The following is a 24,223-nucleotide window of genomic DNA, read 5'->3' on the forward strand; positions in this document are numbered from 1 at the left end:
AAAAAAAAATTCAATGCTGTCAACAAGATACCACTCAGAAAAGAAATTTAGGGACATTGTTAGTGTGTTAAGAAATTTGTTGGTGTTGCAGAAAAAGGGGGCTCTTTACTCCCTTTAGATTTCTGCCTCAGTTGTGCTGATTCTTACCTGAAACTTAAAAAAATCAGCTTGTAGTTACTTGTGTTCACAGTGGAAAAGGCAAAGTGAGTAATAATTGATCCTCTTTGAAAAATAATATAGGGGCATCTAGGTGACACAGTGGATAAAGCACTGGCTCTAGAGTCAGGAGAACCTGAATTCAAGTCAGGTCTCAGGCATTTGATACATACCAGCTGGATGATCCAGAGCAAGTCACCTCCAGTCATCTCACCTAAAAATAAATAAATAAACATAAAAAGAAAGAAAGATGATTGGGGTTATACCTGCATCAGAATCATTTGAGTGATTCCCCTACTGGATTGTAAACTCCTTGAGGAGAGCAGGGCTATAAATTTTGTTGTGTGTACATGTTAGACATTTAATAAATGCTTAATAGTAATAACCCATTCATATATAAATACTTTAATGTTTGGAAAATGGTTTACACACTTTTTTTTTAGTAATTAAATTCCTTAGGAATTTTAGTTTTGTAAATTTGGGTATTGCATCTGAACGATTGTTTTGTCAACTTCTTTCCTCTTTTATCCTTTAGTCAAATACTTTATAGAAAGGAAAATTTCTTTTTTGCCTCTAAATAGATCCAAATGGTAGGTAGAACAGTGGAAAGAATACTGGTTCTCACATCAGAGGACTTGGGTTCAGAGCTCCCCTTTAATATTAGTTACTTTGTGAGAGGATCAGATTAGATCTTTTGAGATCTAGATCTAAATCTCATCCTATAACCAAATTTTTTTGAGGTTCTCTTTTTTTATTTCCCTTTTAATGACCCGTTTTGGGATTTTCTTGACAAAGACAATGGAGTGCTTGCTTGCCATTTGCTTCTCCAGCTCATTTTACAGATGAGGGAACTGAGGCAAACAGGGTGAAGTGATTTGTGCAGTCACACTGCTAGTCAATGTCAGAGGCTGGATTTGAGCCTGTGAATAGGAATCTTCATGACTTGAGACCCAGAGCTCTTATCCACTGTACCACCTTGCTGCCAAGTTTCTATTATATGTGAGGAATTATGATCAAGTAATTCTATCTAGACAGATGAGCCAAAAGCAAAAAAATAACACCTGCCATCAAGGAATTTTTAGTTTCATGAATACCTTCTCTGGTTTCATTTAGCAAAATATTTTGGAAGAACAGGTAACAGAAATTCCATTGTGCTAACTTAAGGATTCTACAGATGTACCCTACCTAACAAGATTAATTGATTAGTAAAAACATGATAGGTAAAATATTAATTCATGGGACAGTTAATTTAGTAGGGGCAGTATCATAAAAGTTACATATAGGCTGGAACTGACTGAGTAGTGAGAGAGGTTTTATAATGTTAGATGCAACTTTATGGCAAAGTACAACTGGTTAGGGAAGTATTCTGGAGGTGTTATAGAGTGGGGTATACTTGTGTATATTTTTTGGACTGATTGGAAGCTTAATATCTTGAAAATTTTCCAGACACTACTTTATCAATTAAATGTGTCATGTGAGTAATCTTGTTCTGCATAAAAAGAGACCAAGGTTAAAGTCTGAATTAATTTCACTATATAAATTGAATGTGAAAATTTGTTGTTTTATAGTCTATGATTTCTTTGCCACCAATTACAGTTTATCAGTTACCTTAACATATACCTTGGTCAGTGAGTGTCCTTCTTAGAACGGCTTTGGGTCTCTTAAGAATGGAGATAGTGCAGGAAGAATTTCCTTTCTTAGTATATATGCCTATGCACATGCATATACTCACACATACAATATATGAATATATGTATATGTGTGTACATATTCTTATATGTTTATACACATGTGCATAGCCATATATTCATACACACACATATATAATATAGAAGTACATACAAATGCAAATCCATTCTATATGTTCTAGGTACATGTTTGTATATATATACATATTTACAAGTAGAAAACTTTGAATATATGCATGTATGTATATACATACATATCTTGTATATTATGCACCTACAACCCCTAATAACATTCTATGAATATTCATAAAAGGATCTAAAGGAAAGGAATGGCTCAAGTTTTCTCCTTAGTACAATTTATGAATTATAAATCATTGCTTTTGCTATCCTGGATTTCTAGAATAAAAAGAATTTCACTGTGATATGAAAATACAGGGGGTTATCGAATGGCAATAGCTAACAGCTCTTCAAGTTACACACTTCATCATTGCCTTCTCTTTTTAAAGTACTTTCAAATTAAAATATATTTTTAATCATTTTCTGAATAGCATACATTCTTGTAAATAGTAAATTCTACATTTTTTTTTTTCCTTCCTCAGGGATGCAGATGGAAGGATGCTCTTAGATATTTTTGATGAAAATCTTCACCCCCTTTCGGTAATCTTCCCTTTCCCCTGCTTTCCTTTATGAGATAAAGCTTCATTATTTCTGTTCTTCGGGTTCGGAGGTGAGTCACCTGAAAATGATTTCCTTCTGCAGAAATCCGAAGTGCCACCAGACTACGACAAACACAACCCAGAACAAAAGCAGATTTACCGGTTTGTTCGAACGTTGTTCAGCGCTGCCCAACTGACTGCTGAGTGCGCCATTGTCACCCTGGTGAGTACCTGTGGGGCATTGATTTCCTGGTTGTACAGATTGTGCTGGTGGAGTATTGAGGAGTCTTGGCTCACTTCCTAGGGAGCTCTGGGTCTTTGAGTGTTGTTCCCTGTGAAATGCTACAACGAAGGCATTAGATTTAGGTGCTGGGACCCCTTCCAGCTCTGAAATTGTGGTCCCAAGACTAGATGAAGCCTTTTCAGGAATAAGATTCCATGATTCTTGCCACACACTGATTTCTGATGGCCAAAGGGCATACATCCTGCGTTTGTAGATTATCCATCCCTCCTTTCTTCCCTTCTTCCCTCCTTCCTTTCTCCTTCCCCCTCCCTCCCTTCCTCCCTTCCTTCCTTCCTTTTCTTCATCTATGCATGTAGGCATATGGACATAACTAATAATTAACTAAGCTAATAATTAACATTTATATAGCACTTGTCATATGCCAGGCACTGTGATAAGTGCTTTACAAGAATTATTTCATTGCATCCCCATAACAATTCTAAGAGGTAGGTGCTCATTTTACAGATAAGAAAACTAAGACTCACAGAGGTTGTGTGATATGTCTGAGTCACTCACATAGCTTTAAGAGTGTGAGGCTGCATTTGAACTCGGTTCTTCTTGACTCCAAGCTGCAGTGTTCAAGCCAGTGTCATATCCAGTCATCCCATTTGTTTACTGTTGACATTTATATACTGCTTTAAGATTTGCAAAGTACTTTACAGTATTGCCTCATCTTTTTTGAACTGAGTGAAGCTTACAGCCAGATTTAATAATTTTGTATTTCTGGGGAGTTAAGCCCCTGAAATCTTAAAAGAAGCCATGAAGACCTTCATGACCAAATCAAGCTTGAAGCTTTATTTCCTCCAATTTTAAAATATTTTTATTTGAAGTTTTTTGTTCCAAATTCTATTCTTCCTGCTGTCCTTACTCTTCCCTGAGATTGTAAGCAATTAGATATAGATTATATTCAAAGAATATTCAAAGAGTGCCATGAGTTTAGCTGCTTAATTCTAGAAAGATGATTTTTGTGTAAATCACTTACCTTTCTGGGCCTCTGTTGTTTGATGTAAAGTGAGTACATTGGAAAGATCGATAATTGTCGATAGGAATACTGAATTTTATATTTGTACATAGCAGTTTTCTTATGTATAATTATGTAAAATATTTCCATATTAGTCATTTTGCACAAGAAGATTCTAATAAAATGAAATATAGTGAAAAACAGCATGCTTTAGTCTGTATTCAATCAATATCAGTTATTTTTCTGGAGGCAGATAATATGTTTCACCATCAGTCCTTGGAATTGTCTTGGTCATTGCATTACTGAGATAGTTGTCATTCACAATTCTTCGTCCTACACCATTACTGTTACTGTATACATTTTCCTGGTTCGATTCACTTCACTATATATCAGTTCATGTAAAGTGTTTCCAGGCTTTGCTAAAATCATCCTGAGGGTCATTTCTTATAGCACAATATTGTTCCATCACAGTCATATACTGCAGCTTGTTTAGCTATTTCCCAATGGATGAGCATCTCTTTGATTTCCAATTCTTAGCCACCACAAAAAAAAAAAAAAAAAAATGAAGCTTGAGTTCTTGAACAAAATAAGTCATTCAGTCTGACATCCTTAGTCCCTGATAATACAAGGAGGTGAAAAATTTTGGCTACAGGGAGACACTCTGGATTGATAGCATGGCTTGCCATTGAAAACATTGGTTAATGATTTACCATCATAACTTCTAATTAAATTTTTAAGGCAGTTTAATAATGCTAACAATGATGGATATGTAGCTTGCTGTGCAAAGGACTGGGGCAGATTGGTCACTTCTATGTTTATTGTCTTAGGAGTATAACAGGTCTAGCTTCTGTATATGGTAGCATCTGTATCTGGAGAAGAATGTGGCTTCTTGAGCCATGGTATGATGGAAGAGAACACAAAAGACAGAAGACAGAAGACCTGGGTTTGAGTTTTGGCTGCTAGTTAATACCTCTGAGATTTTGTCCACATTGCTTCCTCTCTCAGAGTCTTCCTCATCTATAAGGGGAAAAGTTTGGCCAGGTGATTTCTAAGGGCCTTTTGGATTTGAGATCCTATGATTCTAATAGATTAATAAATATTTTTGGGCTGCTTAGGCCTTATTTGGGATTGAAACTGAACAAATAAAATGTATTATCTTTTTATTTCCCTTTGATACAAGGATATATGGGTATAATTTAACTTTGCTTATATCAGGTCTGTTCAGGAGCCAAAAAAGACAGATATTCCAATGTAATGAGAAATCAGTTAAAAGAATTGAGATCTGTTTTGAAACTTAATGAAGATGTGTTTTACCTTCTCTCTTTCTCTATTTCCCCATTGGCTTCCATTATCACAGAGGGTGACAGTAGAGAGAATTAGTTTGAGTCAATGGGAAGTTATGAATATGATTTGTAGATGGGAACAGTCACAATTCTCCAACTCTTTAGCAATCTTATAGGTTAAATGGAATCTGTGGAATGAGTTGGAAATTTGTGTTCTGGGATCTGATTGTCAGGAGCTAATAGCCATCTTTCAGCCCAAGCCAGAGAGTTGAGTTAAACCTTCGTCCAATCCTGTCCCCTCGTCCCCCACGGGGAGGGAGGCTGCAGTGAGACCCGGGCCCCTGTTCACTGTCTAGGAGGTCTGCCAGACTGGAAGTGGGCTTTGAGCAGGACATTTGTCCTCTTCTTCTTGTTTGTTTCTGGCCTCCAGAATTAAAAGCAGCCACCAGTACTGAGTCTGGGTTTCCTCTTGAGGAAGATACATTGCCTCCTTCTCCTCCTCTGGGTGTAATCTTGGCACCTTGGCATGCTGCCCACTGTGAGATGGGAGAAAAGTGAAAAGGAGTGGTGGGTACAGCGGCTGCAGGCACTGATGCCGAGAGATCAGATTGCAGCCTTCATGTCTGGGGCAGAAATCCGGCTTTCTGGCCAAATGAAAGAACTGAAAATCCCCAGGGTTTAAGTTAAACCAGAGGATGAGTTATATAGCCAGATGAATTTATGTTGAAAAATGAGCTGCATTTAATGTTTACATTTTATATGGGGAGGGTGTAGCTATTTTAATGCTAGCTCTCCTTTTGGTTGGGATAAAGAGGAAAAGGAAAAAAGAGGAGGAGGAGGAGGAGGAAGAGGAGGAGGAGGAGGAATACAAAGACTCAGTTTTTAGGTTACTAACACCCAGACAATGGAAGATGGGGTAGAATGAACTTGAAATTTTCAGGTCTCAGGTTCCCACTCACTCCTTGGCAGTGTGACTTTAGACAGGCACACGTCACAGTATCTAGCTCACTGCCTAGTTCCTCTTGAATATTCAATAAACAGTTGGGCTTAGATAGATATCTTATCTAAGCCTTCTGTTAAAGGGGACATCACGACTTGGTGAGGTAGTTCTGCCTGTGGGGATTTGCTTCAGTTGATTTTGTTTTAGCGTAGTATTATGATGCTAAAGTCTTGTGTTTGTCATCAGAAATTCCCACCCAGATGTCCAGGGTTCAAAAATTCAAAGCGTGCTGTGAGTTTAGCTGCTTATCCCTAGCAGGATGGCTTTGTGTAAATCACTTGTCTTCTGGGCCTCTGTTGTTTGATGTAAATAAGTTGGATAGATCATAACTGTTAATAAGAATACTGAGTTTTATGTTTGTACATAGAGGTTTTCTTATTGTCTTCCTCATTATGCAGTGAACTCCTTAGGGGAATTGTCTTTTACCTTGTCCCTCATGCCTGAAATGTTCTCCTGTGTCTATTCTGATCACTGACCCCTGCCCTGCATCCTTTAAGGACCAATTAAAATCCCATTGAAGTACATGGGTTTTCAAGAAGGACCAGCCCCTCCATGGTAAAGGCTTGCCAAGGCCCTCTCAGGGATGCTCATCCGCCTTTGATGGCTCCCTGTGACTCCAGGAAGGTGAGACTGCAGCAGCCATGTCCCAGCACTCTGAGTTGGCAGATGGGCTAAGCCGGATCGGGGATCGCCAACGGGTTACACAGGTGTCTGCCCCAAGCATGTGAAGACTTTGCTGGTAGAATGCACAGATGAGAACAGTTCGTTCCCGTGCCCATGAAGGCAGCTGAAGTAAATGCTGTGGAACATTTAGAGCTCGGGCAGATGCTGCATCCTGGCCCACGAGTTACCTGGAATTGGGTCTTGCCACTGGATCTTCAGCGATTCTGGAAGAGACTATGAGGTGGACACCTGGATTCAGCCAGCCTACCCTCACTTAAGTCCGTTTCACAAATCACAAATCACAAAGTGATATCCCCCTGTGATAGCACTGGTCCTCTTCAAAAATGAAGGATGAAAACAACAGAACCTTAGCTCCTACAGGAAGCCTCCCCCAGTCCCTCTGAATGCCAGTGCCTTTCCCTGTTAGTTATTTCCTGTTTGTCCTCTAAATCGGTGACTTTGTATAGATTTGTCTGCATCTTGTCTCTCCCATTACATTGTAAGCTCTTTGAGGAAGGTGACTGTCTTTTTGTCTCTTTTTGTGTCCCTAGCACTTAGTACAGTGCATAACACATATGTGGGACACAGATAAATGTATGATACATATACATAAATACGTAGGTGTGTATAAATGTATGTGTGTGGGAGCAGAATTAAATTGAACTTCTTCGCATCCCCAGAGTTTAGCAGCAGCTTTGGCACATAGTGGGCATTTATTCTTTCTCTGTGCATTCTCTCATAATCCTCATTTCACAGTTGAGGAAACCAAGTCTCAGACAAGTGCTTCTTGCCCATGTTCACCCAGGCAGGTAGCTAATTAGTCAGACTGAGGCCCTGGAAGAGCTTAGCTTAAAAAGGCCAAGGTCTCCCACTGCATGCAGGGCCCTCTCCAGGCCTCCTCATCTGTACCTGGCCACTGGCCCCCGGTGGCTCTGAGGGGAGAACGAGGCAGGTGACCTGGCCCAACCTCTCTCACCTGCAGATCAGGACGTCAGCCCCTGATATCGTGGGCCTCTGAGAAGGAAGGACAAACACCACCCATGTAAAGTGGGGACACTCACAGCGCCACCCCCCAGGGTTGGTGTGAGTCTCAGGTGAGATGTTTGTAAAATGCTTCCTCCACAGTGTGCCAGATGCATAGTAGACGCTATACAAATGTGTGCTGTTGTTACTATTAGGGCAGCCAGGTGACCAGGGGATAGAATTCAGGGGGCTAGACTCTGGAAGACCTGCATTCAAATTCAATCTTAGGCACTTTTTCTAGCTGTGTGACTCTGAGCTAGTCACTTACTCTTTCTGCCTTGGTTTCCTCATCTGTAAAATGATCTAGAGAAAAAAATGGCAAATAATTGCAGCCACTTTGCACAAAGAGCAAAGACAATAAAGAGTCAGATACAAACTAAAACAACTGGACAACAACCGTCATTGTTATTCCCATTTTGAAGTTATATCTTCTCAGAGCAATGCTTTTCCTCCTGTGTCAAACCAACCAACTCCTCTCTCTAGAACAGTGCTGCATCCACCCCAAAGAGGAAAAAGTGATATTTTGGATGAATATAAGAATGGCTAAAAAATGTACATTTTTTTTTTTTTTTGCAGTGTCTCCATTTAATTGCTAAGGCCAAAAATAGTTATTTTAATGAAAAACATAAAAAACCCTCTTTCATTACTATAAATTCTTGACTTGAATAAGTATTAGGTTGTCATCACCTGGGAAAATTGAATCTATTTTTATATGACCTTTTTCTTCAAAGAAAATGGGAATCTAGAGTAACTTAAAAAGAATGTCTGATTTAGGAAAATAGATGGTGCAGAGAAGAATGGTGGGAGAACATTTTTCAGTAATCTCTTTAAAAAAAACATATGAATTGTTTTTACACACGTTTGACTCTACTGCTTTATCACTTAACAACCACTTCTACTATATGCTTGACCCTTGGTTTACTTGAAAAACCAAATGTGCAGCTGAGTAACTATTCATGGATCAGAACTTTTATTATATTTGGCTGGATTTTCACAACAATTCGTTATGCCAGTTGAAGGTGTGGATTTGAACTTTTAACCATAATCAATTAGCACTTAATTTTTCTGAATGTTTCTTTTAAAGCTTTCATTTATTCTAAATTGTTCTCAGTGAATATTAGTGAAAAAGTGTTTATTGAGTGCTTCCTCTGTGCTGGGTGGGTGGGGATTCAGGGGATACAAATCCAGGCAGAAAAGACACTTGGCCTTTGCCTGTGACCTCTTCCATGGCTTGCTCTACTTGCCCTTCCTGTGGCATTGTTGACCTTATTGCTTGTCCTTGAAAGAAATGTCCTCCTAATTCCTCTGTTTGTCCTCTTTATTCATTTTTATGTTTTTTGAAACAGAGAGACAGATGGACAGAGAGATAGAGACACCGAGAGAAACAGACGGACAGAGACATAGACAGACACAGATGGACAGACAGAGACACAAGAGAGATAGAGACACACACAGAGACAGACACACAAAGAGAGACACACAGAGAGACAGAGACACAGAGACACAATGAGAGAAACAGAAAAGAGAGACAGAGACCCAGAGATAGGGGCTGGGGGAAATCCTTGCTCTGAACAGAGCTTGCATTCTTATGAGGGGAGATGATCAGTCAGACGACAGGCATTCATCATGTGCTCAGAAAGAGAAATACAAAGCCATTTCTGAAAAGGGTGTCCCGAGGTTTTCATATGGCAGCCCTTGAGCAGAAATCTGAAGAAGCCGGGGTTTCTGTGAAGCCGAGGTGAGGAAGAAAGTCCGTGTTGTTCCCAGCATGGAAAGAAAGGAAGAAACAGTATTTACAGGGAAGGCCAATTTGGCAGTAATTTAGTGTGAGGTGAAAGAGCAGTGTCTAAGGAGACTAGAAAACAAGCCTTGAGCCGGATTCTGCAGGGCTTTAATGGCCCAGCAAGTTTGTGCTTTATTCTAGAGGCAAGAGTGGGTCATCTTGAGTAGGGGAGTGACAAGGTCAAGGCTGTGCGGTAGGAAGAAGCGTTCAGCTCTTGTGTGGAGAATGGAGGGGAGGGAGACCCTTTAAAGGAAGCTCTGGTAGTAGTCCAGTGAGAGGTGATAAGGGACTAAATGGTGGTGGCTGGAGGGTGCAAAGGATTCAGTGGATGAGAACTTCTTGTTGTTTTCAAGTTCATTTACAGGTGAAGAAACTGAGGCAGACAGGGTTAAGTGACTTGTCCAGGGCCACACAGCTTCTAAGTGTCTGAGGCCAGATTTGAACTGAGGAAGAAGAGTTTTCCTGACTCCAAGCCTGCTAAGCTATCCACTGTGCTAGTTACTTAGCTGCCAAGAGATACTGGGGGGAAACATTATGGAATTAGAGTCAGAAGTGCCTATTTTAAAGCAGAAATTGTAAACAATGCTCATTGGGCATGTTCTGCTAGACTCCAGTGCCTAAATTTTAAATCCTATTCATCACATTATGAAAAGATTTTCTGCTGTTGTAGAAGTGGCCAGCTCCTGGGCCCTGTACACTACTTTTTTTGCTCATGGTAGATGGACTGAATCTTGTGACTTAGGTATAAGATTTCTTTTCAAAATTAATTTAGGTGGGTTAGGGGGCTTAAAAGTCTATAGTAATTTAATTTGCAAAATGTTTTTGCTTATGTTGTTTTATTTCATTATCTCAACAATCACGGGAGATGGACCAGAGGATTTTTAGACTGATCTTTACAAAAGAGGAAGCTTGAGTCTCTTGCCGGTGAAGTACACAGTTTTTCTTATCCTTTAGTCGGGACTGCAGTTCAGATAAAGGATATAAAACAAGGAGATAAAATTTGATTTGAGAAAAAATATGAGATGTTCTGTAGCTTGGCCTTTAACCTTAAAGAATAAGGCCTTGCTGGCATTGTAGGCAGACACTGGATGAGGGGAGGAGGCACTTCTATAACAAGCATGCCAGGCCTGGGCTCAGGGAGCTGGTTATCCGCAGCCTGAATCTGATGCTGATTGTCTGGGTGACCATGGGTGACTCACTTACTGCTCTGAACTTTGGTTTTTTTGTCCAGGAAGCAGTTATGGTTGTGAATCTCAAGTGAGAAAGCATCCATATAAAATGCCTTAGTTAAAAAGAATTTGTAAATGTCAATTATTTAAGTGATAGCTCCTGTTTTCTGGCATGCTGGGAAAAGAATGGAGCTACCCAGAAGAATTTTCCCATCATTTTACTTCATTCCCTCCCTCCTTCATTCTCCCCCACACCCCCCAAGCTCATTAAAATTGTTGTCTGGCAAGAAAACAATGCTTGGTGAAGTCTTGGCTGATTTGGAGAAATAAAAATAAACTGTAAATAAAGCTTTTGGGGGTGGAATTGTAAAACATCTCACATAGTTAATTAAGATCATTGCAAACAGACTGTGCCTGCTTCATTTTGGCAAATTAAGTTTGAATAAACAAAATATCAACATCCCAGCTTCTCTCCCCTCCTCCCCCACCCTGTTGCCACATGATAGTTTTCTCTCTAAATTTGCAAATCTGGTCAAATTGTGATTCTGGCTGCCTAGTTTGTATCTCCCTAATTCTGCATCTTTAGTCTTCCGGTCTCAGGCAGTTTGGGTAAGCAGCTAGGACAAGGAACAATGGGGATTTGATTTATTTCCTAATGTCATTTGAAAAAAGAAATGTTTAAAGATCTTTTCAGTATATTACACCACTTCAATTTTTTGTTTATTTTTAGAAAGTCCATGTTGATATTAGATGAGGTATTGAATACTGTGCAAGCTAAATCTTGGCACATTTTTATTTATACTTCAAATTTACATCTTTAAGTTTCCATTTTATTTGGTAGATCTATTGATTAAAGTTTTCAGCTTTTTGCTGAATTAGGTTCATAGTCCAGTCCATTCATATTTCACCGTCAGAATAATAGCAGGGATTTTGGTTCCTATTACTGAGAGATGTTTTAACTATTAATTTATATGTCTAGAAATACCCCACTGGGAGAATTCCTATCAGCAGTCATACCTACCCAGTTGGCACTTTTTTGTCTGTTAGTTTATCCAGGGAGTGAACTGAGAGTCAGGATTTCATTTGATCTTAAATCTAGAAGACTCATAGATTGTTGTTCATCCTTCATTCTTGAAGGGACCAATGACATCAGGAGGATGATGTCTTGACTTGCAAGTGAATTTGATTGGAATGAAGCAGGGCTGTGCAGAATCACCAGCCTCACTCTTCCAGAGCTATCAGAGTCTAGTGCAAAGACATAGGTCAAGACAACTGGCGATGATCCCAGATGCAGTGGGAAATGGTGGTCTTTTTAAGCTGAGGTCCATAGGACACTCAGCAAGTCATCTCAGCTGCAGTTTGTTCCACCACAAAATGGGAATAAATAAAAGCATCTACCTGATAGTGAGAATTCAATGAGATAATGTCTATAAAGTGCTTTACAAACCTGTTTGCCAATTAGTTAATATAATTACTAAATTAATGAATATGATTAATTCTATTAATGTTCCATCTGAAAGGCAGTGGGGATCTTGATAGGTTGACCTTGGGATTATGAGAGAGAGAATGGTTTTAATCTTAGCCACACAGACTGGCTATGTGACTCTGGGCGATCACTTGGCCACACAGGGCCTTTGTCTTTTGTGTGATTTCATGGGATGAAATCATTCCCAGTGAATGACTCCTTCAGAGATGTTGAATCTGAGAGATCAAATATGTCATTCAGAGTCATAGAGCAAGTGTCTGTGAAAAGGTGAATTTGAACTTGGGTCTTTGTGATTCCACATTAGCTTCTATAACTACGAAATTCTGTGGTTTTCCATGACTTTTGTTGTTGTTGTTGTTGTTGTTTTGTTTTATTACTTTTTTGAGGCAGTAGAGCCACTTGCAAGTAGAATGAATTTTCTCAGGGGGTAATGGCTTCCCCATCCTTTAAGAGCTTTAAGCAGAGGCCAATGACCACTTTCTTAGTTGTATTTTACAAATATGTAAGTACAAAATAATGTGTTAAATGAAAAAAAAAGTAAGATACTTTATAAAGGGTAAGAAGGGATAAAAGTAACCATTTTGACCTTGAAGGGGGAGATGAGGAGGATTGTTAATTAAGAGTAAGAATTCAGCAAGTAAATGCAGGGTAGGAGAGGAGGAGGAGTACATTTCAGATACAAGAAGCAGCATTGGCAAAAAAAAAAAAAAATGAATAAGATGAAATTTAAGAGGAAGAGATGTAAAGCATGTTTAAGTTTTAAAATATTAATTTTACTGAGTATAAGATTAAGGAGGCAAAACTAGAAGCAGCTTGAAAAGAGATCCTAGGATTTCAGTGGACTTCAACACTGGGGTTATACTACAACCCCTAATCTGTGTCTAGATGAAGGGCAGTGGTAGACCTTTATGCCTCTGGATTCAGCCTCAGACATACTCCATCTGGACAAGAAGAGAGTAGCAAGCATGATGGAAAGCATGAGATCATGCCATGGAAGAGTTGAGTTGACACTTGAGCGTGGGAGAAGCGTGATGACTGCCACAAGTAGACTGGGCTGCCTTCAGAGCTGATATCTTCTAAGGGAACTTGGGAAATATTCTCGAGGAAAGGACATCTCTGAGTCTTGACCACTTGTCAAGATTGCCATAGTTATTAGTTAAACAAGCTGGTCACTGAGATCCTAACTCTGAGATAATTTGATTTTATGTAATTAATAAATAAATTTTAATCTTAAACAGTGCACTGCTGAAAGTCAAATCTTGTTATTATGGGACTTAAAATTTTTCTCTTGATATTCTACCATGTTTTTCTATATAATTTATTTTTCTTTACTTTTTTCTGCATAATCAATGAAAAGCATTTTTAAGCTTTTTATTGCTACTTAATAAAAATATTTTAAAGTCCCAGATAATGACATGTTTATTTCAAGAAAAATTATTTTAGCTAAAATACCATGTTCAGGTTTTGATATTTCTTCCATTTGTCTCAATTCCTTGCCTCAGCAACTGTATACACTTTTCTAGATCTGGTAGTATATGGGATGCTTTCTGCCTTCTCTTAATATAACAATAAGAAGAAGGTGAATTTTTCCTCTGATTTTTTTCATTAATCTGGAAAGATTTATTAGAGCCAGATTGAGGAGAGTTTTAAATTCCAGACTGAGCAATTTGTCTTTTATCCTAGTGGCCCTATAGAACTATTTTAAGCTGAGGAAATTATTTGGGTAGATTTGATCTTTATGAAAATGATTTTGGTAGCTGGCTTTGTAAAGAATGCATTAGCCAGGGAGAAGGAAGGGGAAAAAAGAAATACAAAGTTGTTAAAATAGGTCTATGATAGGTAATAAGAATTTTTGCTTTGACAATAGTAGCAAAAGATATTATAAAGGTCAAGCCTCTGACATTTGGCAAGAATATTGAAAATATTTGTCATTTTCAATTCTTTTAAATTCGTCACTCCAAACATTGTAAATGACATCAAAGTTTTCAATCTGGGTGGCAAGATAGTAACCTCAAACAAAATAGGGAACTTGAAAGGTAAGGAGTAAATGTACAGAGAGATTGTAGGGATGATGACCTCCATTTGGGCATACACATTTGAAGCAGGATAATGTAAGTAGAGGTATTTGTTAGGCATTTGGAGATAGTGAGGACATTGGGAATAAATATACAGATTTGGGGATCATTTACATATTAGTGATAAATGAGCAGTAATAAATAAGATCACCAAGAGAATATAGGGAAAGAAGGTCTAGAGAACCTAGAAGAGAACCTTGTAGTAAAGAGACAGCTGAAACAGCTGAGATGGTATCGGTCACTAGTTAGGAGGAGAGCCAAGAGAAAACTGTCACAGTGGCCAAGAAAAGACAGAATAGATATATAGAAGGAGAAGGTTATGGGGAATGGGAATGTTGCTGAAATGCCAATGAAGATGCTAAGAACTGAGAAAAGGATTGAAATTAGCAATTAATAGATTTTTGGGAACTGTCCAGTTCCTCTGACAAGTGATCCCACTACTGAAATACCTTCAAGGAAGTTAGACAAAAACAAAGCTCCATTATATACCAGAATATTCACAGCAGCATTCTGTAGTAACAAAGAACTGGAACAAAGTGATGGCTTATTGATCTTAGAATGGCTGGAGAGGCCATGGCATGTGAATGGATTGGAATTTTAATGAAGAAATGTTAATTTAACGTAAGAAATGTTAAAATATGAGGAATTTAGAGGGAAAATGGAAGATTGCATGAACTGACACAGAATAATAGAAGTAGAAACAAGGAAACTATATGTAGTAACAGCAAAATGTAAATGAAAAGATCCCTCAAGACTCAATTTGAAATCAGTGAAGGTCTTAGAGTAGACGTAATGAAGCATACTTGATCTTCAGATTGTAGAGTTGAGGACAATATACTTTGTATGTGTATGTGTGTATGTATATACACATACATACACACACACACACATACACACACACACACATATATATATATGTATATATATATATACACACACACATACACAGAGAGAGAGAGAGAGAGAGAATCAGTCAGATTTGGTCAAGTAGTATTTATTTGGATTCTCACAACCACCCTATGCTATAATTATCTCCATTTTATAGATCATTGAGAAAAATTAAATGTCTCACCCAAGTTACGTGAGACAGGGTTTGAACTTAGGTCTTTCCAAGTTTGAGTCCAGTACTACTTTATCTCCCTTATTTTACATCATCTCAGAATTTGCATATAGGTTAGTCTTCCTCATTTCCTTCCTCTTCCTGGATCTGATTTTTGATTTGCTCATACTTATGAATTTCTGTATACACATCTTATATTCCTACTTTACAGCTTTTTAAATGTTGCCCTTTGTGTTGAATATTTCTTGCCTCAAATCTGCCTTAATATCTCCCTTTGTCCTTCCTAAGGTTTTCACCTCTTTCATGAAACCTTTCCTATTTAAATTATGTCATAGACTCCATTTTGACTTCTTCTGCCTGTTCATTCATATTAGAATTAGCTTGAAACTATATAGGAACTCTCCCTGTATAATTCATTATCATCATTCTTCTCAAATATATCAGTATCCCTGAATGCCTTTATAGAGAGGTTTTAATGTAATTTCTATATAAATGAAACTCAAAGTCCAGAAATATATACTATGGGTAGAAATAGGTGAAATTGCCTTTGTCAATAGTAATGGTAGCTCTGTGTTTCATGCCTTCATTTTAAAGTACAAGCATGCAGAAGACAGGGATGATAATGTCTCTTTCATCCATTTTGCTAAGTCTTATCGTAGTCAAATGTATTACCTGATGAAATGTGTTATTAATGATTAATACAATACTTGTCTTCATTACACAGCCAAGGATTAACATGGGTTCATAAAATTGTAATAAAAGCAATTATATATGCTTTGAAGTTTGGTGTGATATTAGATAAGTGATTTATTCTCTCTCAGCTTATAGTTTTTGCATCTATAAAATGGAGATAATAGCAGCATGTACATCCAGGAGTTGTGGTAAGGATCAAATGAGATTATCAATGTAAAGCACTTAGTAATTACAATGCCTAGCACCTAGGGGGTCTTTGAACTTACTGACAACTCTATGAGGTAGGTGCCAGAGAGGGCATCCCTGTTTTCCAGATGGGGACACTGAAGATCACAGAAGATAAACACTTTGCCCATCATTCCACATCTAATTTGAAATCAAAATTTTCCTGACCACAGAATCAAAGCTTTCTCTCCTATGCTGCAACGTTTCTTTGATGACCTTTTTGATTTGATGAATTATCATTAAAGATGACCATCAGTACTACTTGTTTACATTTGGGATAAATTATGTCAGTTTTATAATTTTTTCCTCATTATTCTAATTTTCCAACTTGGGCCTAAATCTTTTTAGAAAACAAAATCGATTACAACTATTTTGTCTCCTTTATGTTTTCATTGTTCTTTTGGTTACTTGTTGGAGCATTCTTTGATATTTGAAAGGATGTTGATAGTAATTACTTGAAATGAGAACAGCTGCTTTGTGATTTCTGGGAATTATTTAGTCTCTTTAATAATTCTGGTAAAATGAAGCAAGTCAGATCCAGTCAGGTCACCAGAACTGATCTTTGTGAGACTCCATTGGAATTGTTGAACCCTTTACCCTTTGATCTTGCAGATCAAATGAACTCAAATTATAACTTCCTGTTTAAAGGGAAATGAAGTGTTGTGTTTTCAAAACTTAAATAATTTTTCTTTCTATTTATGTTGGTAAATGGAAAAAAAAAACACTAAAGTCATTTAGCTTGCCATTTTCTTATGTTCCCAGGTATATCTTGAAAGACTTTTAACTTACGCAGAGATAGATATCTGTCCCGCAAATTGGAAGAGGATTGTACTTGGAGCAATTTTATTAGCGTCCAAAGTTTGGGATGACCAGGCTGTCTGGAACGTGGATTATTGCCAGATCCTGAAAGACATCACAGTAGAAGATATGTGAGTTAATATCATTAATTTGTCACGCAGAACTACTAAAAATTCTGAGATGGTACTTGCTAATAGTATTAATAATAATAAGTAGCATTTCTACAATGCTTTGAAATTGTATTAAACACTTAACTATGTTATCTTATTTAACCCCTAATTCTGTAAGCATTATAATTATCACCATTGGGCAAATGATAAAATAGAATGTGAAAGAGGTTAAGTGACTTAGTGAATAACAGATGAGTTACTGAAAAACATTTGATGGAAGGAGTTTCCATAATAGGAGTTGCCTGATTTTAAAAAACGATCATATGTCTGGATGTCCCCCAAAATCAAATTGAAAGTTTTGGTAGATTTAGGTTTTATTAATGAAGCAGCTGCCTAGCTGTCTGTTAGGAATAGTGAAGAGAGTACTAGTAATAGAGAGTTGGAGTTAGGGTGAAATCCATTAAGAGTCTGCCTCAGACACTCACTAGCTGGTCACTTAATAGATGGGCAAGTCACTTAATAGTTCTCAGCCTCAATTTACTCATTTGTCAAATGAAGACAATAATATCCTGCCTACTTCACAGGTTTGTTGTGAAGATCTTATGATTATAGTAAAGTGTTCTATTATCTATGAAATGCTTGTTATTATATCATAATTATTATTACTATTAACCAGGGTTTTATGGAGTTAGATTATAACAAAGGCAGACATTTTTGGAATAGTCTTTACCTTCTAAATAATTGAAAGAGCTCATTTTAATTTCTAAATAAAAACAAAACCACCAGAAAACTAGCCATTGATTGTTAGATTCTTTATGTCAGCATTAAGGTAGAAATCAAATTTATTTTGGATCAATTAAAGATTCCAGCCTTTGATTGGCCAGTATTGTGTGTGACTACATTTCAGCATGACCAGCTCTGTGTCCAGTCCTTAGCACTGCTCAGAAATATAATGAATACTTGGCCAAAATTCACTCTAAAATAGTAATATCAAATTTAGAATTCTAGATTATGTTTATTAATAATTTTTAGTTTTCATTTAATTTATTGGATTTCCCTAAGGTTTATGAATCATGAGCTCCTATCCCACCCTAACTAAATAATAAGCCTTTTTTGCATTGAAATGAAAAATTTTTAATTGATTTGAGCGACTTGGTTCACAAATTTTTTTGAAAGAATTAGAAATATTATAGTGGCTGGTGTTATAAAACACAGGTTGAATTTAGCATTTTAGCCAAGGAAAATTACTGAACCTTTTGACCTGAACACTCTGTCCTTTGTGGAAAATGATGTTGACAAGACTGTCCCATCCATCATGTGAGCCAATGATCAGAACATTAAAAATTCTTACAGAAGTTGATGGATGTCTCCAAACATCTCATGGGCAGAGGAAGGAAATAATAAATGTTTACATAGGCCTGGCTTTTTTGTTCTACTTTTAAAAGGTCAAACTACAAAGTTAGGGTAGTAGAAGTCTAAATAATTTTTAATAGCTTGACCCTAGGATAAGGGCACTGCTTCTTCTCCATGGGCTTAGTTTTTGTGAGTATGAGAAATAATTAGTAATAAAAGGGGGTACCTTTTATTCCCTTTCAGGAATTGTGTGGCAATATAGAACATTCTACATCTGGCCAACTCAGTAATGGTACTAAAGACTCACCTAAAAGTGGTTTGAAATTGTAAATGAGTGTTCATGCAATCACTCAAGACTGTTGGTTTGGGAAATCACTCTTGTGACTTTTTGGAGAGGGGGATGGCTGGATTTCTCTTTCCTGAGAATGTACCATTGTACCTTTCCTACCTGTTTCACCATTACTTCTCTCTCTCCACCCACTTTACAGAACTTTCTTTTTTTCCATTAAAAACACCACCAATTTCTGATCGCTCTGGTTTAAAACTTGGGTATATTTTCATCGTACTCAATCTTTATCGTCATTACCACCCCCTTCCCAATAATCAGTCATTTTGCTAAGTGTTTTCCATTCTTTCATCATGCTGTGTCTCACATCTTTTCCTTGCTTATACTACCTAGTTCAGCCTCTTATTTCTCCCAGCTTGATTGTCAGAATAGCCTTCCTTCTCGATCCACTCCCAACACAGTAGCCAAAATAATTTTCCCGAAGTATGTGAGCATGTCATTCTTCAGCTCATGAATTATCAGTGGCTCCTTTTTGCCTCTAAGATGAAATAAAAACTATCCAGCTTGGCCCATATAACTCTTGCCTATCTGGCCAGACTTTTTGGATATCCCTCTCCTTCCTACACTCTGCATTCTAGCTAAACTTAGCACCCCCCTCCATTGGTCATTTCCCTGACTAGTGCACATATACTGTGCATATCTTGTATAAATGTAGTTATTTGCATGTCGTCTCCCTGCCTTTGAATATAAACTCTTTGAATACAGAAGTTGGATTTGTGCAATTGCTTTGAATTCCCTGTGCTTAGCACAGAGCATGATAAACATTTGAGAGTCCTGGGCTTAGTCAAGAAGACCTGAATTCAAATCCTGCCTCCAGATATTTGTTAGTGTTAATGCTATGTGATCCTGGGCAAATCACTTCCTCTCTCAGAGGAAAATTTTCACTTTCCTCATCCTTTAAATGGAAGAAATAATACCACTTAACTCATGGAGTAGTTGTGGGAATTAAATGAGATATCATGCATAAAGTACTTTTTGGGGGGAAGAGTTGCGATTAAAGTGACTTGTTACAAGGTCATATAGTGAGTAAATTTCTGAAGCTGGTTTTGAATTCAGGATTCTCCTGACTCCAGGGTCAGGGCTCTATCCACTGTAGCACCTAGTTCTTTGTAAATCTTGAAACGCTTTATGAATACTAGCTATTATTGTTGACTAATATTTTCTCTAGCTCTCTAAAGTAACTGGTAGTTTGATTGGTATGACATTAAATAAATAAATTTATAGATAGTTATATTTTTATGTTGACACAGCCTACCCATGAGCAATTAGCATTTCTTTTATTATTTATTTAGGTCTGATGTTATTTTTATAAAGACTTCTTTGAAATTATGTTCAAATACTTCCTTGTGTCTTGGTAAAGAGATTCCCAAATATTTTATATATTCAGTGACTATTTTGAATGGAATTTCTCTTTCTATTTCTTGATGGATTTTGTTATCCTTTCATTTGAAAAATGGGAATGTACAAGACTGAAAAGTTATGTATCCTAACCCTCTCCAAACCTAGTGGTCCTCTCCTCTGTCCCCACTTCCACTTCAGATTCAGGATTCTGTTTCTGGTACTTAAATTTCCGAAAAGGGAGTTTTTGTCTTTTGTTGCCTGACACTAAGTCTATACTTCCGGCTTTCCAAACCATGCTTCTCCTTGGGTGCCCTTTTGTCCTTCTAATTCTTCTCTATGTGGTCAGCCTCTCCTAGTAAAATAAGCTCCACAATGGTAGGGTTGTCTTACTTGGCTTTATTTGTGTCCCAATGCTTTGTATCTTTCCTGGCATATAGTAAACACTTAATAAATGCCTTTTCGCTCATGCATTCATGTAATCATATTAGCAAATCTTGGATTCGATTTTTCATGGAAAAGTGATGTGGGAGATTATTTATTGGGATATGAATCATGCATAAGAACTAAATGTATTGATTTTTAAAAACAAGAAAAAGGAGAAAATGCTGTCCATGCAAAACTGTGTTCTAGACTGTGGGCAATTTTGCAATATCAGCATTGAATTACAGACTTACCTATATCATTAAAAAATCTAAGCTCTTATTCAGCTTTTATCAAGGAAACTTTTGTGTATTCCCAGAGATTTGGATAGACCTGATCCAGAGCTATTAGTGATTTTTGATATTGCATCAGTGTTCAGAGAAATGAAACTATTTTTCTGGTTCTCTTCCTCCTTAGACCTACTTCCTTGGTCTCCTTTAGATCTCTTTCTGAGCATTCCTCTTTTCAAACCATCTTCCTATGAATCTCTGGCCAAATTTGGTATTCTCTGTAGTTTTCTTCTCAAACCCTCTCTGTTCTTTCTCTAATCCCTCTTCCTTAGAGATAGTCTCTTTCATTCCTATTGCTTCAGCTATCCCTTCAGTGACTCTCCAAGTCAGTATCTTTTGCCTTAACCTTTTTCTTGAATACCAGGCCTGCTGGTATTTGACAAATGATGAAAATGGAAACCAGAGAGATTAAGTAGCAAAACTGATATGATACGGATTTGAACCAGTCTCCCCCCATTCAGTGCTTGCAACAATATTCCCATATTCAAATCTAAAATCTATTTTTTTTTCCCAGTTTCTGTTAACGACCCCACCAGGTTAGAGACCTGACTGCCATCTTTGACTCCTCTTCCTATGTTTGCCCAGGGCTGCCTGAGAGGTTTGGAGAGAAATGGGACAGAAAGAACTGTGGGGACCATGTTCCTTCCTTAAGCAAGGCCTCTGGGAAAGATGGACCTTGTCTAAATTAAACTAAAAATAGACTGTCCTGGGCTTGATTTGAGAACCCAGAAGAGTGATCTTCCTGTATTTCTAGCAGAATAATTTTCAACTCTCCTGATAATAAATAAAAAGGGGTATCCTCTTAAAATTTAGAAACTCTGTGGCGACATCTTCTGGCCATCACTGAATTGGCATCTGTCTCTCATTTCCTAAATTCATAAATTCTAATAATTTGATCTCCTCAATTAAATTTTTTCTTCTTCTTGTTCTCTTTTAAAGGCTTATCTTGGCTCAAAATATTTCACAAAATAAGTGTTTGGTTAAAGCCTATTAAAATTAGAAATGATTAGAGTAAAAGAGATGACAAATAAATATGTGAGTTAGTTGGTTAATAATTAAATCCTATGGCTTCAACATTGTTATTACTTTCTACAACTTTTAAAAAATATTGAATGTACAACATCTCCTCCATTCATCTAAATCACTTCATTTACACAATTTGGTTTTGAGTTCACAAGATTTTAACACATATTCTTTCAGCCTTCACCATAAATCCACACTTTTATCACATTGGATACTAACTATTGCCTTGATGAACAGTCTAGTTTCCTAATTATAGCTTTAATTGTAATCCGAAGTTTTTCATTGAAGTTTAAATCAGGGGAGTTTTTTTGGCTATTGATGCATGTTACTTCAATCTCTAGGCTTAGCCTGTTTAATGATATGTGACAGGCCTTTAAGGTTCAGCTGAACTTCACATCACTCACTGATCCATAACCTTCCAGCCCCTGTGCTGAATGGAAGCCTATAGGCTTTTATGAAAAAGTGCTTCTAGATCCCTGTCATCTAGTGCCTTCCCTCCTCTTTTCCATTTTATTGCATTGGTGATACAGTGTAAAAAAGAATAAAAAAGGATCAGAGGCTACATGAATTCACAAAGAGATGCCTCTCCCCACCTTCTAGCTATTGCATTTTAGTAGTTGTGTCCAAATTAATGGGCTCCTTCTGTAGGTCCTGCTGTCAGAAGTCCACTGTCTGCACTGAGTCAGACTGAGTAAGTGAAGCATTTGGTAATGCTCTTGGTGCGATCATCCCATTGAATCGGGCTTTGGGCACTGACAGGATCTGTGATTAAACTGCAGCTGTACCTTCCAAATTAAGCTACATTTTCCCCTCTTGGAAGATCCCATTTCTCAAGCTTGGTTTCAAGGCATGCGAGTGACTGTTCATCTGAACCCCACAGCTAAGTGTGCCCTAATGTACTGCCCTTGTTTTGCAGGAATGAGTTGGAGCGACAGTTTCTTGAATTGCTACAATTTAACATCAATGTTCCTTCCAGTGTTTACGCCAAGTATTATTTTGATCTTCGTTCTCTAGCAGAAGCAAATAATCTCAGTTTTCCCTTGGAGCCCCTCAGCAAGGAAAGAGCTCACAAGCTTGAGGTGAGATGCTTCAGAACAAAAGATCACAATGCACTATTAGAGCTGCATTCTGAGCCTTCGTTGTCAGCCCTGAATGTGGATGAAGGAGGAAGAAGAAAGTAGAGGTTGTTATCATATAAAATCAAAAGTAGGTGGTGGTATGGTATTAAACACAGTGTTCATGGTGCTTGAACAAAAGCCAGATTAGGAGCTGTGAGGTCCATGCATATTTAAAAAGCTCTCTGCCTAAGATTCTGATCATTTTCTCAGTATCATTCCTCATTTAATGTAAATATTTTATTTGTCTGTATGCCTCCTGGGGTTCTCCATGTTCAATAGAGTGGAAGTAGAGGGACCACTCATGGCCTCCATCTTACACGTGATCATCATGGAAACTTTGACCAGCTCCTTTGCTGATTCAGGCTGGTTCATCCTGCCTTAGGCCACCTGGTGTCCTCCCAGTCCTAGAAGACTTGTCATCTTGAAGCCATACCTAATGCAGATGCTTGATTGGCTTTTAGCCCTGCTATACCTTAGAACCCCCCAGCTCATGCCCAGCTAATGTGGAAAAGCACAGAATCATAGAATCTTAGAGAGGTGAAAGTGAACTCAGGGGGCATCTAGTCTAACCTGTATCTGAAAAAGAAAACTAATTAGGGCATATTTAAAAAGTGAAGTGATCATTCAGCCTCTGCTTAAAGATAGATCTCCAACAAAGGAGAGTCCTAGTTCTCTATGGAAGCCATTCTGCTTTGTAAAAAGGACTCGGCAGAGTGCCTGGAATATAACAGGTGTTTAATATATGCTTATTCCTTTATTAAGCTCCTAGTATGTAATTAAAGAGATAGACACAAAATAAAGAATTCATGCTTTCAAAGCATTTACATTTTGCTAAGAAAAATCCCAGAGAACTACAAGGTATTTCAAAAGGTATCTAAGCCAATCTTCTCATTTTTAAAGATGAGGAAACTGAAGTTCAGATAAAAGGCAACTTAGTTACTTTAGTTGGTTGAAGAAGCAAGATCATAACTCAGAACTTCTGATCTCCTTTCAGTGTACTTTCCTTTGCATTGTGATGTGTTAGGAAAGTAAAAATGAAAAATTAAATTAAAAAAATATGTGCTAATTATTGAATTAGTAATTTGGTGAAATTAGAGAAGGAAAGGATAGAAAGGGACGGGGGAAGGAGAGAAGGAAAGGACATTAGGAAGGAAAGTAACATTGATATAAATAAATATCAAGGAGGTGAAGGCCATTTTGCATATGTATATTAGGACTTT

General features: G+C 37.5%; 1 protein-coding gene across 5 annotated transcripts in view; it reads left to right on the forward strand.

Moving 5' to 3' along the window:
- CCNY (cyclin Y) overlaps nucleotides 1–24,223 on the forward strand; it is a 268,660-nt gene that overhangs the window by 240,045 nt on the left and 4,392 nt on the right. For all 5 annotated transcript variants that reach the window (XM_052000560.1, XM_052000561.1, XM_052000562.1 and 2 more), the window contains 4 exons: nucleotides 2,444–2,501; nucleotides 2,604–2,723; nucleotides 16,967–17,133; nucleotides 22,802–22,964. In XM_052000560.1, the coding sequence (XP_051856520.1) occupies nucleotides 2,444–2,501; nucleotides 2,604–2,723; nucleotides 16,967–17,133; nucleotides 22,802–22,964 (508 nt within the window). The remainder of the gene's footprint in view (nucleotides 1–2,443; nucleotides 2,502–2,603; nucleotides 2,724–16,966; nucleotides 17,134–22,801; nucleotides 22,965–24,223) is intronic.

The sequence above is a fragment of the Antechinus flavipes genome, chromosome 5, assembly GCF_016432865.1.
Source record: "Antechinus flavipes isolate AdamAnt ecotype Samford, QLD, Australia chromosome 5, AdamAnt_v2, whole genome shotgun sequence".
Lineage (NCBI taxonomy): Eukaryota > Metazoa > Chordata > Mammalia > Dasyuromorphia > Dasyuridae > Antechinus > Antechinus flavipes.